Raw genomic sequence first — 13044 nt, forward strand, 5'->3', positions numbered from 1 at the left:
CTCAAGGAACAGTTGATTTCTGCGAGTGAGATTATTCCTGATCATTCTCTTGTGCAGACTGTTCTTGATGCTTTACCTGAGTCATATCAGACTTTTGCTTCCACGTGGAGACTTGTTATTGAGGACAGACCTGATGTTGTCAAGTATGATACTTTAGTCAACAAGCTCTTGCAAGAAGCGCAGTCCAGGCAAAACAGGGCTAGGCAGCGTGCAATTGATCAGGCATTTGTTGCTGCCCAGCAGAGAAGAAACAGTGGAAGGGGCTGCCTTACCACTTCTTAAGACGACTATGGTCCAAGCACAAAAAGAGAAGACCGAGACTCAGGTATAATTGTATGACCTCAATAACCCATAAGTAATAGAACAGGGCCTAATCTTTAAAATTAGCATTGGGTACATAACACTTTCTCATGCATGCACCCATCCACGCATTTACACAAGACAACATCCACATAGACTTTTGAACAACCATGTTCTTGTGACATTAAATTTGTTTTAAATGTCGAGTTTAGAGAAATTTTCTTGATGCATGACAAAGATTCTCATCAACCATAGTTCATTTAAGGAGGTCTCATTAACAATTGTGTTACCTATATACAATAGTCCCAGTGCAACTCTACATACTCTCAAAGCCATTTCCTGAAAATTCAAAAACTCTCTCTCTCTCTCTCTCTCTCTCTCTCTCTCATGGTATTGATCGAATCAGTAGAGCTAGCTCTTTAGCAAAGCCACATTTTTTTCATAAGAATGATCTCCACAATGCTAAAAAGACTCCTTCGAGACATACTTCCACATCCCAAAAAAGAAGAGCAAGGTCGCAAAATTGCTAAGTGATATTAAGCCACCTTTTAATGAACATTGCACTATTTGTATAAGCAAAAGCTGGTAGAGTGTGCACGTGTGCGTACACACACATGCAATGTGCATGTGCATGTGTTTATGTATTATTGAGCAAAGTGATGGCAAAACATAGCACTAGGAGATTTTCACAAAGTAGATAGACCAGAGATCCTCTATCACCCTAAGGTTTTGGTGTCTAGATGGCTAGGCCAGTTTGTAAAAATTTGGAGTTAAGCGCATATCGATGTAAACACAACTAGAATGGGTGACCTCCTGGGACTTGGTCCCTCGCCCAATCCCCAACATGGTATTAGAGCCATGGATTTAAGTGTATCCTGGCGTAAACAATTGGGATGGATATCTCCTAGGATGACTTAACCCCCCACCTTATTTTCAACGTGTGTGTGTGAGAGAGAGAGAGAGAGGGGGGGAAAGAGAGGAGAGATTCCGAAGGCCAAAATGACCTATGAGACAATACATTAGCATAAAGAACATGTCCATCTTTAGCTAAGTCTATGGTCTACCAAAAGTAAAAAAACATCCTACTAATCGATCAGTAGATCTACAATGCCAAGCATAAAAAGCAATGATCTATATGTGGTTTTTGTGTTCATTTTTGTTTAAGATTTTATTTGGGCTTACAAAAATCTTCAACGAGAACTCTTTTTCGTCACGACAAATTGTGCTCTTTCCAAGCTCTCTCACTTTAGCAAATTGTGTGCATTCTTTTGCTTGCGTTGCAATGGGTTTACTCTTACGCAAACCATATATTTGTGCCTTTGAATTTGTTTAAATATTTTAGAATCCCAATCTTAACGAGCAAATACTAACTTCCAATGTGTCATCTGTGAGGCTTAGTTGAATCCGAAGGACCTTCGATTGCCTCGATTCATTTTCCTTGCCTTCAGATGCGACTCTTGATTTGATGTATTATCACAGATCTCCCTTGGGTGATGCTAGTGACAGTCTCAGGTAAGTCTTACTTCATCTTCGCAACAATGGCTTCTTTTTGTAGGATCCCAGTTAGCTAATAAGATTGTCGTAAGGTCTCGAATCAATCTTCTACTTCATGAAGCCGCACCTCGAGTGTAGGTTGAGCTTCTTAAATGTTATGAAGATGGAAGTGATCTGAACTATATAATCAGCATCACTGCTCTTCCAAGCAATCCATCATGTTTTGGATGAAATCTAGGTCTGCAAATACATTGAAGTATAGTGAGTGCACATGCAACTGCCATGTCGATTTCCAAGTCAGAGAAAAGTGATATGCTTAGAGATGACAACATTCAGACCAAGTGAGAACTGGTTTAACCTTTGGGTCATATTTGGCCCTCAACTTGTGTGCTCTTGAATTTGTATTTCCAAGGGCCTTCTATAAGGTAGGTCTAGATTTGAGGGATGCGTCAGGTAAAGAATTCTTAGAGTAGACGGGCTGAGAATAATGGCATCCTGGCTTGTCGATGTCGCGAGGTTGCCAGTTTGGAGGACTAGTCTGATGCATGGGCGATTTGTGAGAGGTTGTAAGAACGGTCTTCTTGCCCAGTTCAAGGTCCCGGGCTTCCTGCAACTCTTGCAAAACCTCCACCATCACAGGCCTATGTGCCGAGCAAGGCTCTACACAGGCCATGGCCGTCTCCGCCACTCTCCACATAGCTTCCTCATTGTAGTCCCTCCCAATTTGTGGATCCACAATCTCCCCAAGCCTGCCCTCTTGAAGGTGATCTCTCACCTGCAAGCAAGCCTGCATTAGCCTTGAATTCTCTTTAACATTCAAGGTCCTGAGCAAAAGGCTAAGCCCATGCATTCGACTCGTGAAGTCTTATTGTGTACAAGTTTGCATCTTACTAACCCAGTCACATAGCTTTACATGTGTTCGTGTGGTATCACTCATCAACGGCTCCCTCCCTGATACCATCTCAAGCAGCACCACTCCAAAACTATAAACATCGCTCTTCAGAGTCAACTGCTCTGTTTCACAGTACCTAAGAGAAATAATGACCAAATTAAACATCCAAAACAGCTTGATCCAAAAGCCAGGAAAAGGTAAGTTTAGAAATTACTCTGGATCTACATAACCAGATGTGCCCCTCACGGCAGTAACTACATGTGCGTCCCCGTCTGCGGGTCCAAGTTTTGAAAGACCAAAATCTGCAACTTTAGCCACCATGTTCTCCGTGAGTAGGATGTTGCAGCTTTTTACATCACGGTGAATGATTGAAGGGTAACAATCTTGGTGCAAATACACCAAACCTAGCAAAATGTAGAGGAAAATGGGATATTAACATAGGCAAATACACCAAACCTAGCAAAATGTAGAGGAAAATGGGATATTAACATAGGCATTTTCTAAGGGAAACATCTTGTTAGATAAGCTAGCATGCCATGACCACAACATTTGCAATACACTACACACCTCTTGCAGCATCAAGAGCTATGTTTAGCCTCTGCTTCCAAGGAAGAGGAGCAAACCGCGAGGCATCATCATAAGCTGCACAATGTTCGTGATGAAATGACAAAGTGGAAAGCATTCAAACACTAGATATGGTATAAATATAAACACCAATGGAAGGTTCAGGTTGTTTCCCTGACTTGACCAAAACCAAAGTACAATCTTGGTTCCATGAGAGTCTACTCACAAAGCTTCAGACCATCAACTCCATATATAGCTAGACTACATCCAAACTCACGTCACTGGATATCGTGCTGAAGAAGAAAGATGGGTTACATACCAAAAATTCGCTCCTCCAAATTTCCCCCTTTCATGTACTCGTAGATCAGGATGCGTTCCTCCAGTGAGTGGTGGTATGCTATCAGTGCAACCACATTTCTATGGTGCACTCTTGAAAGGAACTCCACCTAAATCATCCAATTTAACATCTTAAATCATATGGTAATCATGCTAACCAAATAACCAGTCAATGCTTAAAGGGAAGCCACACCTCATTCAAGAACTCTCGCTCTCCTTGCAACGAGTCTCCCGAATGAACTTTGACTGCGACTTCCTGGCCATCTGTTAAATGACCGTAATAGACGGACCCAAAGGCCCCTTCCCCTACCTTAGTTGAAAAATTTCTAGTAGCGGCTATGATCTCTTCGAGATCAACTAATCGAACTGTTTTTGTAAGGTCTCCAGTACCTTTAATCATCTTATCTGCAAGTTTAGACAAGGTAGAATAGTTAGCAGATAAGAGAACACTGGCTTGATAATACAAGGTACTGTCTGGGTATTCTGTGGAAATACATCTATAGAGAGGCCATTTGCCACCATTCATCTTGTTGCCCTCACATAATAACAGCTGCTTACATTCCCCTGTGAAACTAAGTGTACAGATGAAGACAAGACCAGCCATGGAAGAAGCTAGGTTGCATGAAACGTTTCCGGTTCGGAAACAGTAAACCCCAAGAAACGGGAGGAAACGGCAAACTCAACGTCAAGGAAACGTCGGGGGTAGGCTGACATAATACTTGAAAAAATACAAATTCACATGCACACCAAAGTAGATTGAGGCAAAACATGAGAGGTTTTCATTAATCAATCAATGATCATAATACAAAACAATTACATGCTTGATACATCTTCATCATCAATCACTTCCTCGCTCCACTCTTAGAAAGCATCCTCCTTAATAACATCCCACTGTTGGCATGGCCCTGAGATGTAGGAAGGCTCTTTCCTAGAAATCAACCGGAGATTACTATGCACTTACACTAAGTCCTTAGCCTTCTTGTGCCCTAGCCAGCTGCGGTTGATAGAGTGAATGAATCCATATGTAGACCAATTGCGCTCACATGCTGAGGCACTCAACACCTGTGACAAGAGCCTGATTGCTAGCCTCTGCAACTCGGGAGTACTTGTACCATAGTTCTCCCACCATGCAACAGGAGAGAGATTAAGCATGTCATCCGCTGCACCCTCCTCGCCAAAATCCCCCTTCTGTCCAATGTAATCCAAGAGTTGTGCCTTGTACGTTGTCTTCTCTGCACCATCTTTGGCTCCTCGGTCCACTGTTTGCCTCCACCCCTTCATCACATCCATGTCCTTATGTGCGTTCTTTGAAAACAATCTAGGGTTAAGAAGAAAAGCTGAAGTTGGAAGCAAAGCGAGTGTCCCTAGGCCTGATAAGCTCTAGCTTGGAGTGCTTGTTGAACATAGCCGTCGTGGCGTCATGGTTTGCAATGAACTGTTGCACCTCTTTGCCTCTGGCGATTTCCCTATCCATCCACACTATCAATGCCAAATCTTTAAACAAAAGATTCAAGCAATGAGTTGCGCATGGTGTCCAAAAGATGTGCTTGTACTCTAGTTCCACTAGCTAACCTGCAAGCTTGCAGTTTGCTGCATTGTCCGGCCATACTTGGACCACATTATGAACTCCAACTTCCCTGATTATCTCCTTGATAGCCTTTGCAATAAATTCCCCCGTCTTCTGTTTGCCACTAGTGTTATTGACTTCTTGACTTGAGACCATGAAATTAATCAATTGTCTCTTCGTGGTATATGTCCAGCCATCAGACACTATGGAGCATCCATAGTGAGACTATGTCGACTCAATCACAGAGAGACTACTCCATATTCTACCAGGCAACTTCTTCCCTAGGTTCTAGGAAACGTCATCTGGAGGCGGGGAAACGCCGTTTCTTGGCTGGTGTGGATGTTTCCCTCGCGAGGGAAAGTCGCGCCCAGGCTGGGCAGCGTGTTTTTTTTAAAGTTGGGTCCCGTTTTTAATAAACGATAGCGTAAACTTGGGTCCCGTTTTATTAAAAAAAGAAAACGTCGAGTTTGAAGATAACGTTACGCAAATCAGCGCGGAGCGCCCTTCTCTCTGCGCGCGCACACACACACAGAGACTCACCTCATACACCTGCACACACGTCCCACACAGAGACTCACTCGCCTCCATGCACCTCTTTGCACATCAGTTTTCTTCATGCAAGAAGAGGAGAAAACAACCAGCCGCCTTGCTTTTGCTTCAACTGTCCCTCGCTCTGTGATTTTTGAGCCTTGTACTTGCCCTCTTAATCTCAGAAATTCTCTCACACTAGCCCATGCTATCAGAGAACGAGCTCTTAGGTGCAAATGCATTCACTTTGTGTTGACTCCTGAGTGGCTTTGCTCAAAGGCTCTTCAATCCGATCAAAACCGCCCGTCTAGACAAAAAAAGGCCCAGTATTAAGATAAATTCAATCATGTTTGCATCCAATTGCTCGCGCTCGCTGAAGCTCTCGCCTCCCCCCCTGCTCGCGCCTTCATCCCGCCTGCTCGAGCTGTCGTCCCCCCCCCCGCCGCCGTGCCCGCCCCCCTTTCGCACCCGTCTGACCCCCTTCCGCACCCGTCCGCCCCCACTTTCGCCCCCGTCCGCGTCCCGCCCCCTGCCCGCCTGCCCGCCCCCTCGCATCCGCCTGCCCCCCCGCGCCCGCCTGCCCCTTTCGTGCCCGCTTGCCCTTTCGCGCCCGTCTGCCCGCCTGCCCCCCTTTCGCGCCCGCCTGCTCCTGCCCCCCCTTCGCGCCCGTCTGCCCGCCTGCCCTCGCCCTTTCCCCGCCCCCCCTCTCGCGCCCTTGCTCCCGCTCCCTCCCCGCTCCCCCACGCTCCCCCCCCTCTATCCGCCCTCCCCCCTCGCTTTCGGTCTTTCCCTCCCTGCTCCGCGCTCCCCCCCGTCCCGCTTCGTCCTCGACTCAGCTTCAGACTCTGATAGAGGCCCCTCCCGCCCCACCTCACAGGGACTCTTTCGCAGCCCCCTCGCCCGCCCTGAGGATACCCCCATCAGGCTTTCTCTTTCGCTAGAAGAGGAAGCGAGCCTCGCCACAGAGGTGGAATGCCTCCAGGCACATTCCACCATCTGCCGTATAGTGGCACCCGCCCCAGCAAAGGGGAGATCCGGGATCTTCTCCAGGCCCACCTTCTTGCAGATGTGGGTAAGATCCTGGACGTTCAATTACGGGCCGCGGCCATAACCAGATTGAGTTTGAGACAGCCCAGAGCATGGCCCAGGTCCTAGCCATGAGTCCCCTTGACATCAGGGGCGCTCGGGCCTTCTTCAGACATTGGCAGCATGGTTTCGACCCAGCAGCGGCCGAACAGGGAGAGCGCATATTCCATGTCCACAGTTTGCTTTCTTGGACTTCGCCGTGAGTACCTTCTGCTCCTCTCCAGGATAGGATCATTGGTGGGCTCGGTGCTTGAGACTGGCCACACAGCAGTGGGCCTGCCTTCAATCAGAGTTTTGGTTCCTAACATCTCCTCCCTTCCGAAGATCATTCACTTACCTAGGGATGGGGGGGGGGGGGGGGGGGGGGGGGGGGGGGGGGGGGATGGATCGATCAGAGAGTGGAGTTTTCGGGGCTCCCAACCAGTGTTTTATATGCAGGCAAGTCGGCCACCTGGCCAAAGCCTACCCTCGCAGGAGACCCCGACCTTCACCGCAACAGCAGACCTCCGATGGCCCGTCCACAGATGCGGCTCGGCAGGCAGCCTCTGGGACACCTGCTCAGCCCACAGAGACCTCTGATTGGTAGCCTGGAAAGGGGCGCCGTAGAGGGAGACAGCCACAGTAGCATGCCCCGAGATCGACGCAGCGCAGACACAGCCTCAGCATCATTGGGTTCCAGTGAGGAACAGCTTTGCTCCCCTCCAGGAGGAGACCCCAGCGCAGACTGAGGATTAGGCCAGCGCCCCCCCCCCCTTCACCTCCACCCCCCTCCCCCGTCCCCCCCTCCCGCCTCGCTTCCACCCTCGCCTCCTCCCGTTCCCGCTCCCGCATTTTCAGCGTCTCCTTCCCCACCCCTTTTCCCCCCCCCTCCTCCCCCTCCGCTTGCCTCAGCTCCCGAGAAGCACTGGCAGTGCCCTGGCGCTCACTTGCAGTCCGACGGGCACTGAGCACCGACCTTGCTCGTGTACCGCAAAGGAGACCTACCATGCCAATTCGTGCTTCACGGATATCCTCTATCCGCAGTCGGCTGAGTAGTCTCGACACTAGACAGCGCTCGGAGGCTTTCGACTACTCCTTTACACGCCTATTTGGAGCGGAGGGCCCCATAAGCCAGCACCTATCAGAGTTCATGTGGTGATACTTCCGGCCCGAGGGAGGAGGCACTTGATTCAGCGGTGGCCTTCTCCTTCCCTCTTTGCGGCACTAGCGACCGGGAGTGGACTCTGGATCTTGCTATTAGTATTTTGCAGACACAGGCAGTTGAGTTTTCTCACCATGTGAGCGATTTGGAGATTACAGACATGGTAGGCCTACTCTGGGAGTTGGCACATTTCTTTGATACCGGGAGTGCGGATGCCTCCAGGAATCGACACTTGGTGGTTCGCATAGTGGCAGACCTAGCGCGAGACCCTGGCTATGTATGCATACATGAGGATTCCTTCTCCGAGCGAGAGGCAATCGCTATGGGACACAGCCACTGGCGCCTAGTCCGAGACTCTTGCAGCACACCGGGTGGGCAGATTCGTAGTCGCTCGGATGGGGATTACTCTCCATCCAAGCCGCTTGCGAAGGCCTGCCGTATGGTTGAGACAGCCTCCACCTCAGCAAGTCATCCATGAGGATTATCTCATGGAATGTACAGGGCCTTGGCGGCGCACACTATGTACGTTATCGTGGTCGCTTGAGGCAGGAGCTTCAGAGATGCCTGGTTGGGGGCAGTATTGATATTTTGATGATGCAGGAGCACCATTTGAGTGAGAGCAGGATTCGGAGATATGGTTCGGTGATGCCTAGTAGATGGGACAATTTTTGGTTTGCAGGTTTTGGCCCCTTGGGAGGGCAGGGAGGAGTATGTATGGTCATTGTGGATGCATGGCGGCAGGCCATTGTGGATCGCGGGGTCATTGTGCCTGGTAGAGCGCAGTATTCTGAGGATGCACGTTGAGCGCATTGGTGTGCTCAATGTCTATGCGCCCAATCATGCTAGTGCCAGAGTAGAGTTGTGGACTCTTGTTACAGATGCATTGCCCGAGGCCGCACATTGGTGTGTTGGGGGAGACTTCAACATGCTTGAGGACCCGGCCAATAGGGTGGGAGGCAGTCATGTTACAGTGCACGGCACGGAGCTTGTAGCTTGGGAGCGATTCTGTATGACACTGCGGATCACTGATGCATGGCAGCATAAGGCTTTCTCCCGTTCTCAGGACAGTCTTAGTTTTTCTCGGTCAGATCGCCGGCAGGGAGAGACTAATTTATTACGGATTGATCGCTTCTATGTGGGCAACAGGGTCGGAGAGCGTGGTGGCTCCGTTGGCATTCTCGCTGGCACCTCTTTCTCAGACCATGCGCTAGTTATTTTGACTCTTGAGGAGAGGACACGGGAGACCAACTTGCAATTGAGGATCCCAGAGAGGATACTTACAGACCCCAGTCTTTTTGAGGACATTGAGAGGATATGGCAGGATAGCCAGAGCTCTGACCTGGATGCCACAGGCCAGTGTGCCCAGGGGCTCATCGAGCTCAGCTCTTTTTTGCACACTACAGCCTTGACACAGCTAGGAGAGACACGAGAGCGGGAGCGTCGCTTGAGACATAGCCTTGCTTCGCTCCAGCGCCTTCAGGAGCAGCAGCCCACATGTGAGTGGGTGGCGTCCCAGCTGAGCCAGGCACGTCAAGAGGTTCGAGAGGCAGAGGAGCAGAGACACGAGTTTTACTATCATTGCCGGGCCTCTCAGTGGACTCAGCTTGGTGATAAAGTGACTGGGGAGTTTTTTGAGATCACCGGACCCCGCCATGCTCGAGCAGGAGTACGCCAGCTTAGGAGGCAGGACGGATCGTTAGCCACTGAGCCCGAGGAGATTAGAGCTATTGCCACTGCGTTCTACAGAGACATGCTTTCAGCGGAGCCAACCACGGAGGCACGTGATGCTTGCAGACGGACTGTGTGGACCCATGTGCAGAGGAGGGTCACAGATCGTATGCGCAAAGCTTTGGGTGCGCCCCTTTCAGAGGATGAGCTTGTTGAGGCTTTGAGGGCCCTCCCGCGTCATAGTTCCCCTGGGGAGGACGGTTTGACGCCTGTCTTTTTTATGCGCTATTGGGACCTTTTGGGGCCAGGCCTCCGCAGGGGTTTTCAGCATGTTTTGGACACTGGGGTGATGCCACAGAGTTTTTCAGAAGGCTTGATCTTTTTTATCCCCAAGGGGGAGGGAGTGTCAGATGATATTCGGCAGTGGAGGCCTATTACGATCCTCAATACTGTTTACAAGGTCCTAGTCAAGGCCTTGAGTTTGAGGATCCAGCCCTTCCTTGGGGATTTGATTCATGCTACCCAGATAGGCTTTGTCAAGGAGCGCAGTATCCTTGACAACATCTTCACCTTCTGGGAGGCGACGGCCCGAGCTAGGTTTCTCGGCGAGGACTTGGTCGCTATGCTTCTCAATTTTGAGAAGGCATATGATAGAGTCGATTGGGGTTTTCTGGAGGGCACTATGCTTCGCCTGCCAGACTGGATTCAAGGAGTGGCGGCTCTATATTCCACAGCTCGTAGCCAGGTGTTGATGGCAGCAGGACGGGGGCCGAGTTTTGAGCTGACCAGATCAGTCCGTCAGGGATGCCCTCTCGCTCCGTTCCTTTTTCTTTTCTTTGCAGAGGCTATGAGCATGTATCTGACAGTAGAGGAGGTTGCTTGAGAGGACTCCAGCTTCCAGTCCGGGGTGAGGACTTGCTTGATTCTGAGTTTGCTGATGACACGGGATTGTTTTTGCATGGCAAGGAGGCCAATCTACAGAGGGCAGAGCAGTCTCTACAGGTTTTTGGTGTGGCTTCGGGAGCATTGATCAATTGGCGCAAGACAGTGGCTTTTTGGATCAGCTCAAGTGTGGATACGCTGCAGGTACAGGCTTTCCGAGACCAGATGGTGGATAGCTTACCAGTAGATGGCAGCAGTTGGCAGGAACTTTCCAGTACTGATGTTGGTAGTTCTTGTGTTCGTCAGTCAGAGGAAGCTGAACAGGTCACTTCTGCTCTGATGTCTCGTGGTGTTCGGGACATAGAACCTCCAGTAGATGAGGATGTTCTTTCCACGGGGACCTTTCGGAAAGCCAGGCAGGTGGCAGGTGCTTACTTGCAGAAGGAGGTGGTTTCTCCAGGCTTTGTGGTTCCGGATTCAGAGGGGGTGGTTGACAGGTTTCATCAGGTTTCCAGGACTTGTTTATGCACCGTAACAGGTGTTGATCCTTGTGAGCAGTGTGATGCCTCTTTGACTCAGAAGCAGGATGGTTCATTGATCTAGTTGATGGACACCAGATTGGACGGGAGCTTCCTGATGAGGCAGTTGAGCTCATGGTTGCGGATGACTCTTTGGGAGGCAGGATTGCGTTTCCTGTGGTTTCTGCGACATGCGAAGGATCATGGACTCTTGTACACAGGAGGGGGATTGTTGGATGGAGTCCGACTCCACGGTTGGAGTGACTCAGTTTGGGGAGGAGATCCGGACACGAGGGGATCTACTTCAGGCCCAGGAGCAGTTTTACGGAGCAGTAAGAGGCAGTCATCTTTTGCCTTGTCGCGGACAGAGGCAGAGTACCGGGCTGTTTGTGTCATGTGATGCTGCTTGTGAGGTGGTGAGGATGCAGAGGTTGCATTGTAGGGTTGGGCTTCCACTGGAGGAACCCATGGTCATCCAGAGGCACTTTGTTCGTGAACAGATCGTTGCTGATGACATCTTGCTAGAGTTCTGTTCGACGAAGGACAGTACGGTGGACCTCTTCACGAAGTCGCTCTCTCAGGATTTGCTCAGGCGGCACCCCAGCTCCCAGTGGTTGGTTTCACAGCCAGGAGCTGAGAGGGGGTGTTAGAAGTCATCTCCTGTCTAGATTTATACACCAGGGCCTTTGTTGTGGGTGTGCCCGCCCTTATCAGGTGTTTTATCATTTTTTCCTCACTCCCTGCATTTTTCCCATTTTTCTGTGGCTTGGGAGGCAGCCCATGTGCTGGCCGGCTGCTGAACTGGTCCACGATTGCATCTGGGAGGTGGCCGACTGCTGATGATCTGGCCAACTGGAAATGTGTGCTGGTCGTGGAGTTCTCAGGGCCAGTCGGCTGCCTACAGCAGGCCGACTGCTGATGTGGGGGCATATAAATAGGCCCCCAGCCCCCATACCACACTTGTATCATATCGGGATCTTCTTGTGTATATCAGAGCAGAGTTACACGCCTACTTCTCTCTCTCTCTTGTGCTGTTTTTTCTGCATGCGTTTTTGCTCTTGTGTTCCCAGATCTGGTCATCATCTCCGCTGCGTATTCTGACACTTCTCAACCCTACAAACCCTAGCATAGTTGGTCAACAGTAACAACTTTGAGCACATAAGGCCACAGGGTTGGCTTGGATACTTTTGTCTACCACCTGTCATGCTCAAAGGTGATCAAAAAAGCATGGTCGAGGATCCCATGAGGGAGGATAGTGCTCAATCCAAGAGTAATGAGTGCTCCTTGTCTTCCACACGATGATTGTCTAGTTGTCAAGTGGTATCAAGAGGCTCATGATACATGGGATTCAAGGTAGGATCCATGCACCTATAGGTGGGTCCAAGGCTAGCTCAATAGTCTTGACTCCACAGACCCTAAAATATTTCTCTTTTGATGGGAATACTTCTTGTACCCTTTTGTAAACCCTTGATATATGAAATTCAATTTTTAAGGTCTCTTTGTGATTGTCAATAGTGATGGAGTCTTTTTTGGCATGCTCTTACTCTTTCTCCGTGAATGGAAGGGTCTTTCTAAGGGATGCAAAGAGAATACCTAGACTCATCATGAACCCATAGTGTTGTCCCGATAACCACTGGGTGGCAAGCCATCACGTCGAGATTCTCTGGATGTGCCGCATCAAACAGTCTTGTGGTAATAGTCATAACCGAGGATGGCGAGGTTTCCGGATGGCTTGTAGGTGGCTAGGCCCGAAACGGGTCCTAAATGCTGTCTTCGCAACATCTTCTGCTTTTATTCTAACCTGATGATACCCAGATCTCAGGTCTATTTTTGTAAAGTATCTCGATCCATAGAGTTGATCAAACAACTCATCCATGCGTGGCATTGGATACTTGTTCTTAATCGTTATCTGATTAAGAGCCCTATAGTCTATGCACATCCGCATAGATCCGTCTTTCTTCTTTACCAGAAGAATAGGCGATGCCCACGGACTTGAACTAGGCCGAATAAAGCCTTTGTTCAAATATTCCGTTAATTGTTTTTCCACCTTGACCGGAACAAGGACTAG

The 13044-nt window shown here is 49.5% G+C and overlaps 1 protein-coding gene across 5 annotated transcripts in view; it reads right to left on the reverse strand.

The window, feature by feature from the left end:
• Window positions 1–1319: 1319 nt before the first annotated feature.
• The window catches only part of LOC147633871 (putative LRR receptor-like serine/threonine-protein kinase At1g67720), a 35934-nt gene continuing 24209 nt past the window's right edge, over window positions 1320–13044 (reverse strand). For 2 of the 5 annotated variants that reach the window (XM_086804925.1, XM_086804926.1), the window contains 6 exons: window positions 3780–3991; window positions 3570–3696; window positions 3254–3328; window positions 2901–3090; window positions 2690–2822; window positions 1320–2569 (listed from right to left, as the gene is read on the reverse strand). In XM_086804925.1, coding sequence (XP_086661051.1) covers window positions 2213–2569; window positions 2690–2822; window positions 2901–3090; window positions 3254–3328; window positions 3570–3696; window positions 3780–3991 — 1094 coding nt within the window. In that variant the 3' untranslated portion in view covers window positions 1320–2212. The remainder of the gene's footprint in view (window positions 2570–2689; window positions 2823–2900; window positions 3091–3253; window positions 3329–3569; window positions 3697–3779; window positions 3992–13044) is intronic. The other 3 variants (XR_015266938.1, XR_015266939.1, XR_015266940.1) reach the window with 3 other exon arrangements.

The sequence above is a fragment of the Cibotium barometz genome, chromosome 11, assembly GCF_041138505.1.
Source record: "Cibotium barometz isolate CiBa-2024 chromosome 11, ASM4113850v1, whole genome shotgun sequence".
Taxonomy (NCBI): domain Eukaryota; kingdom Viridiplantae; phylum Streptophyta; class Polypodiopsida; order Cyatheales; family Cibotiaceae; genus Cibotium; species Cibotium barometz.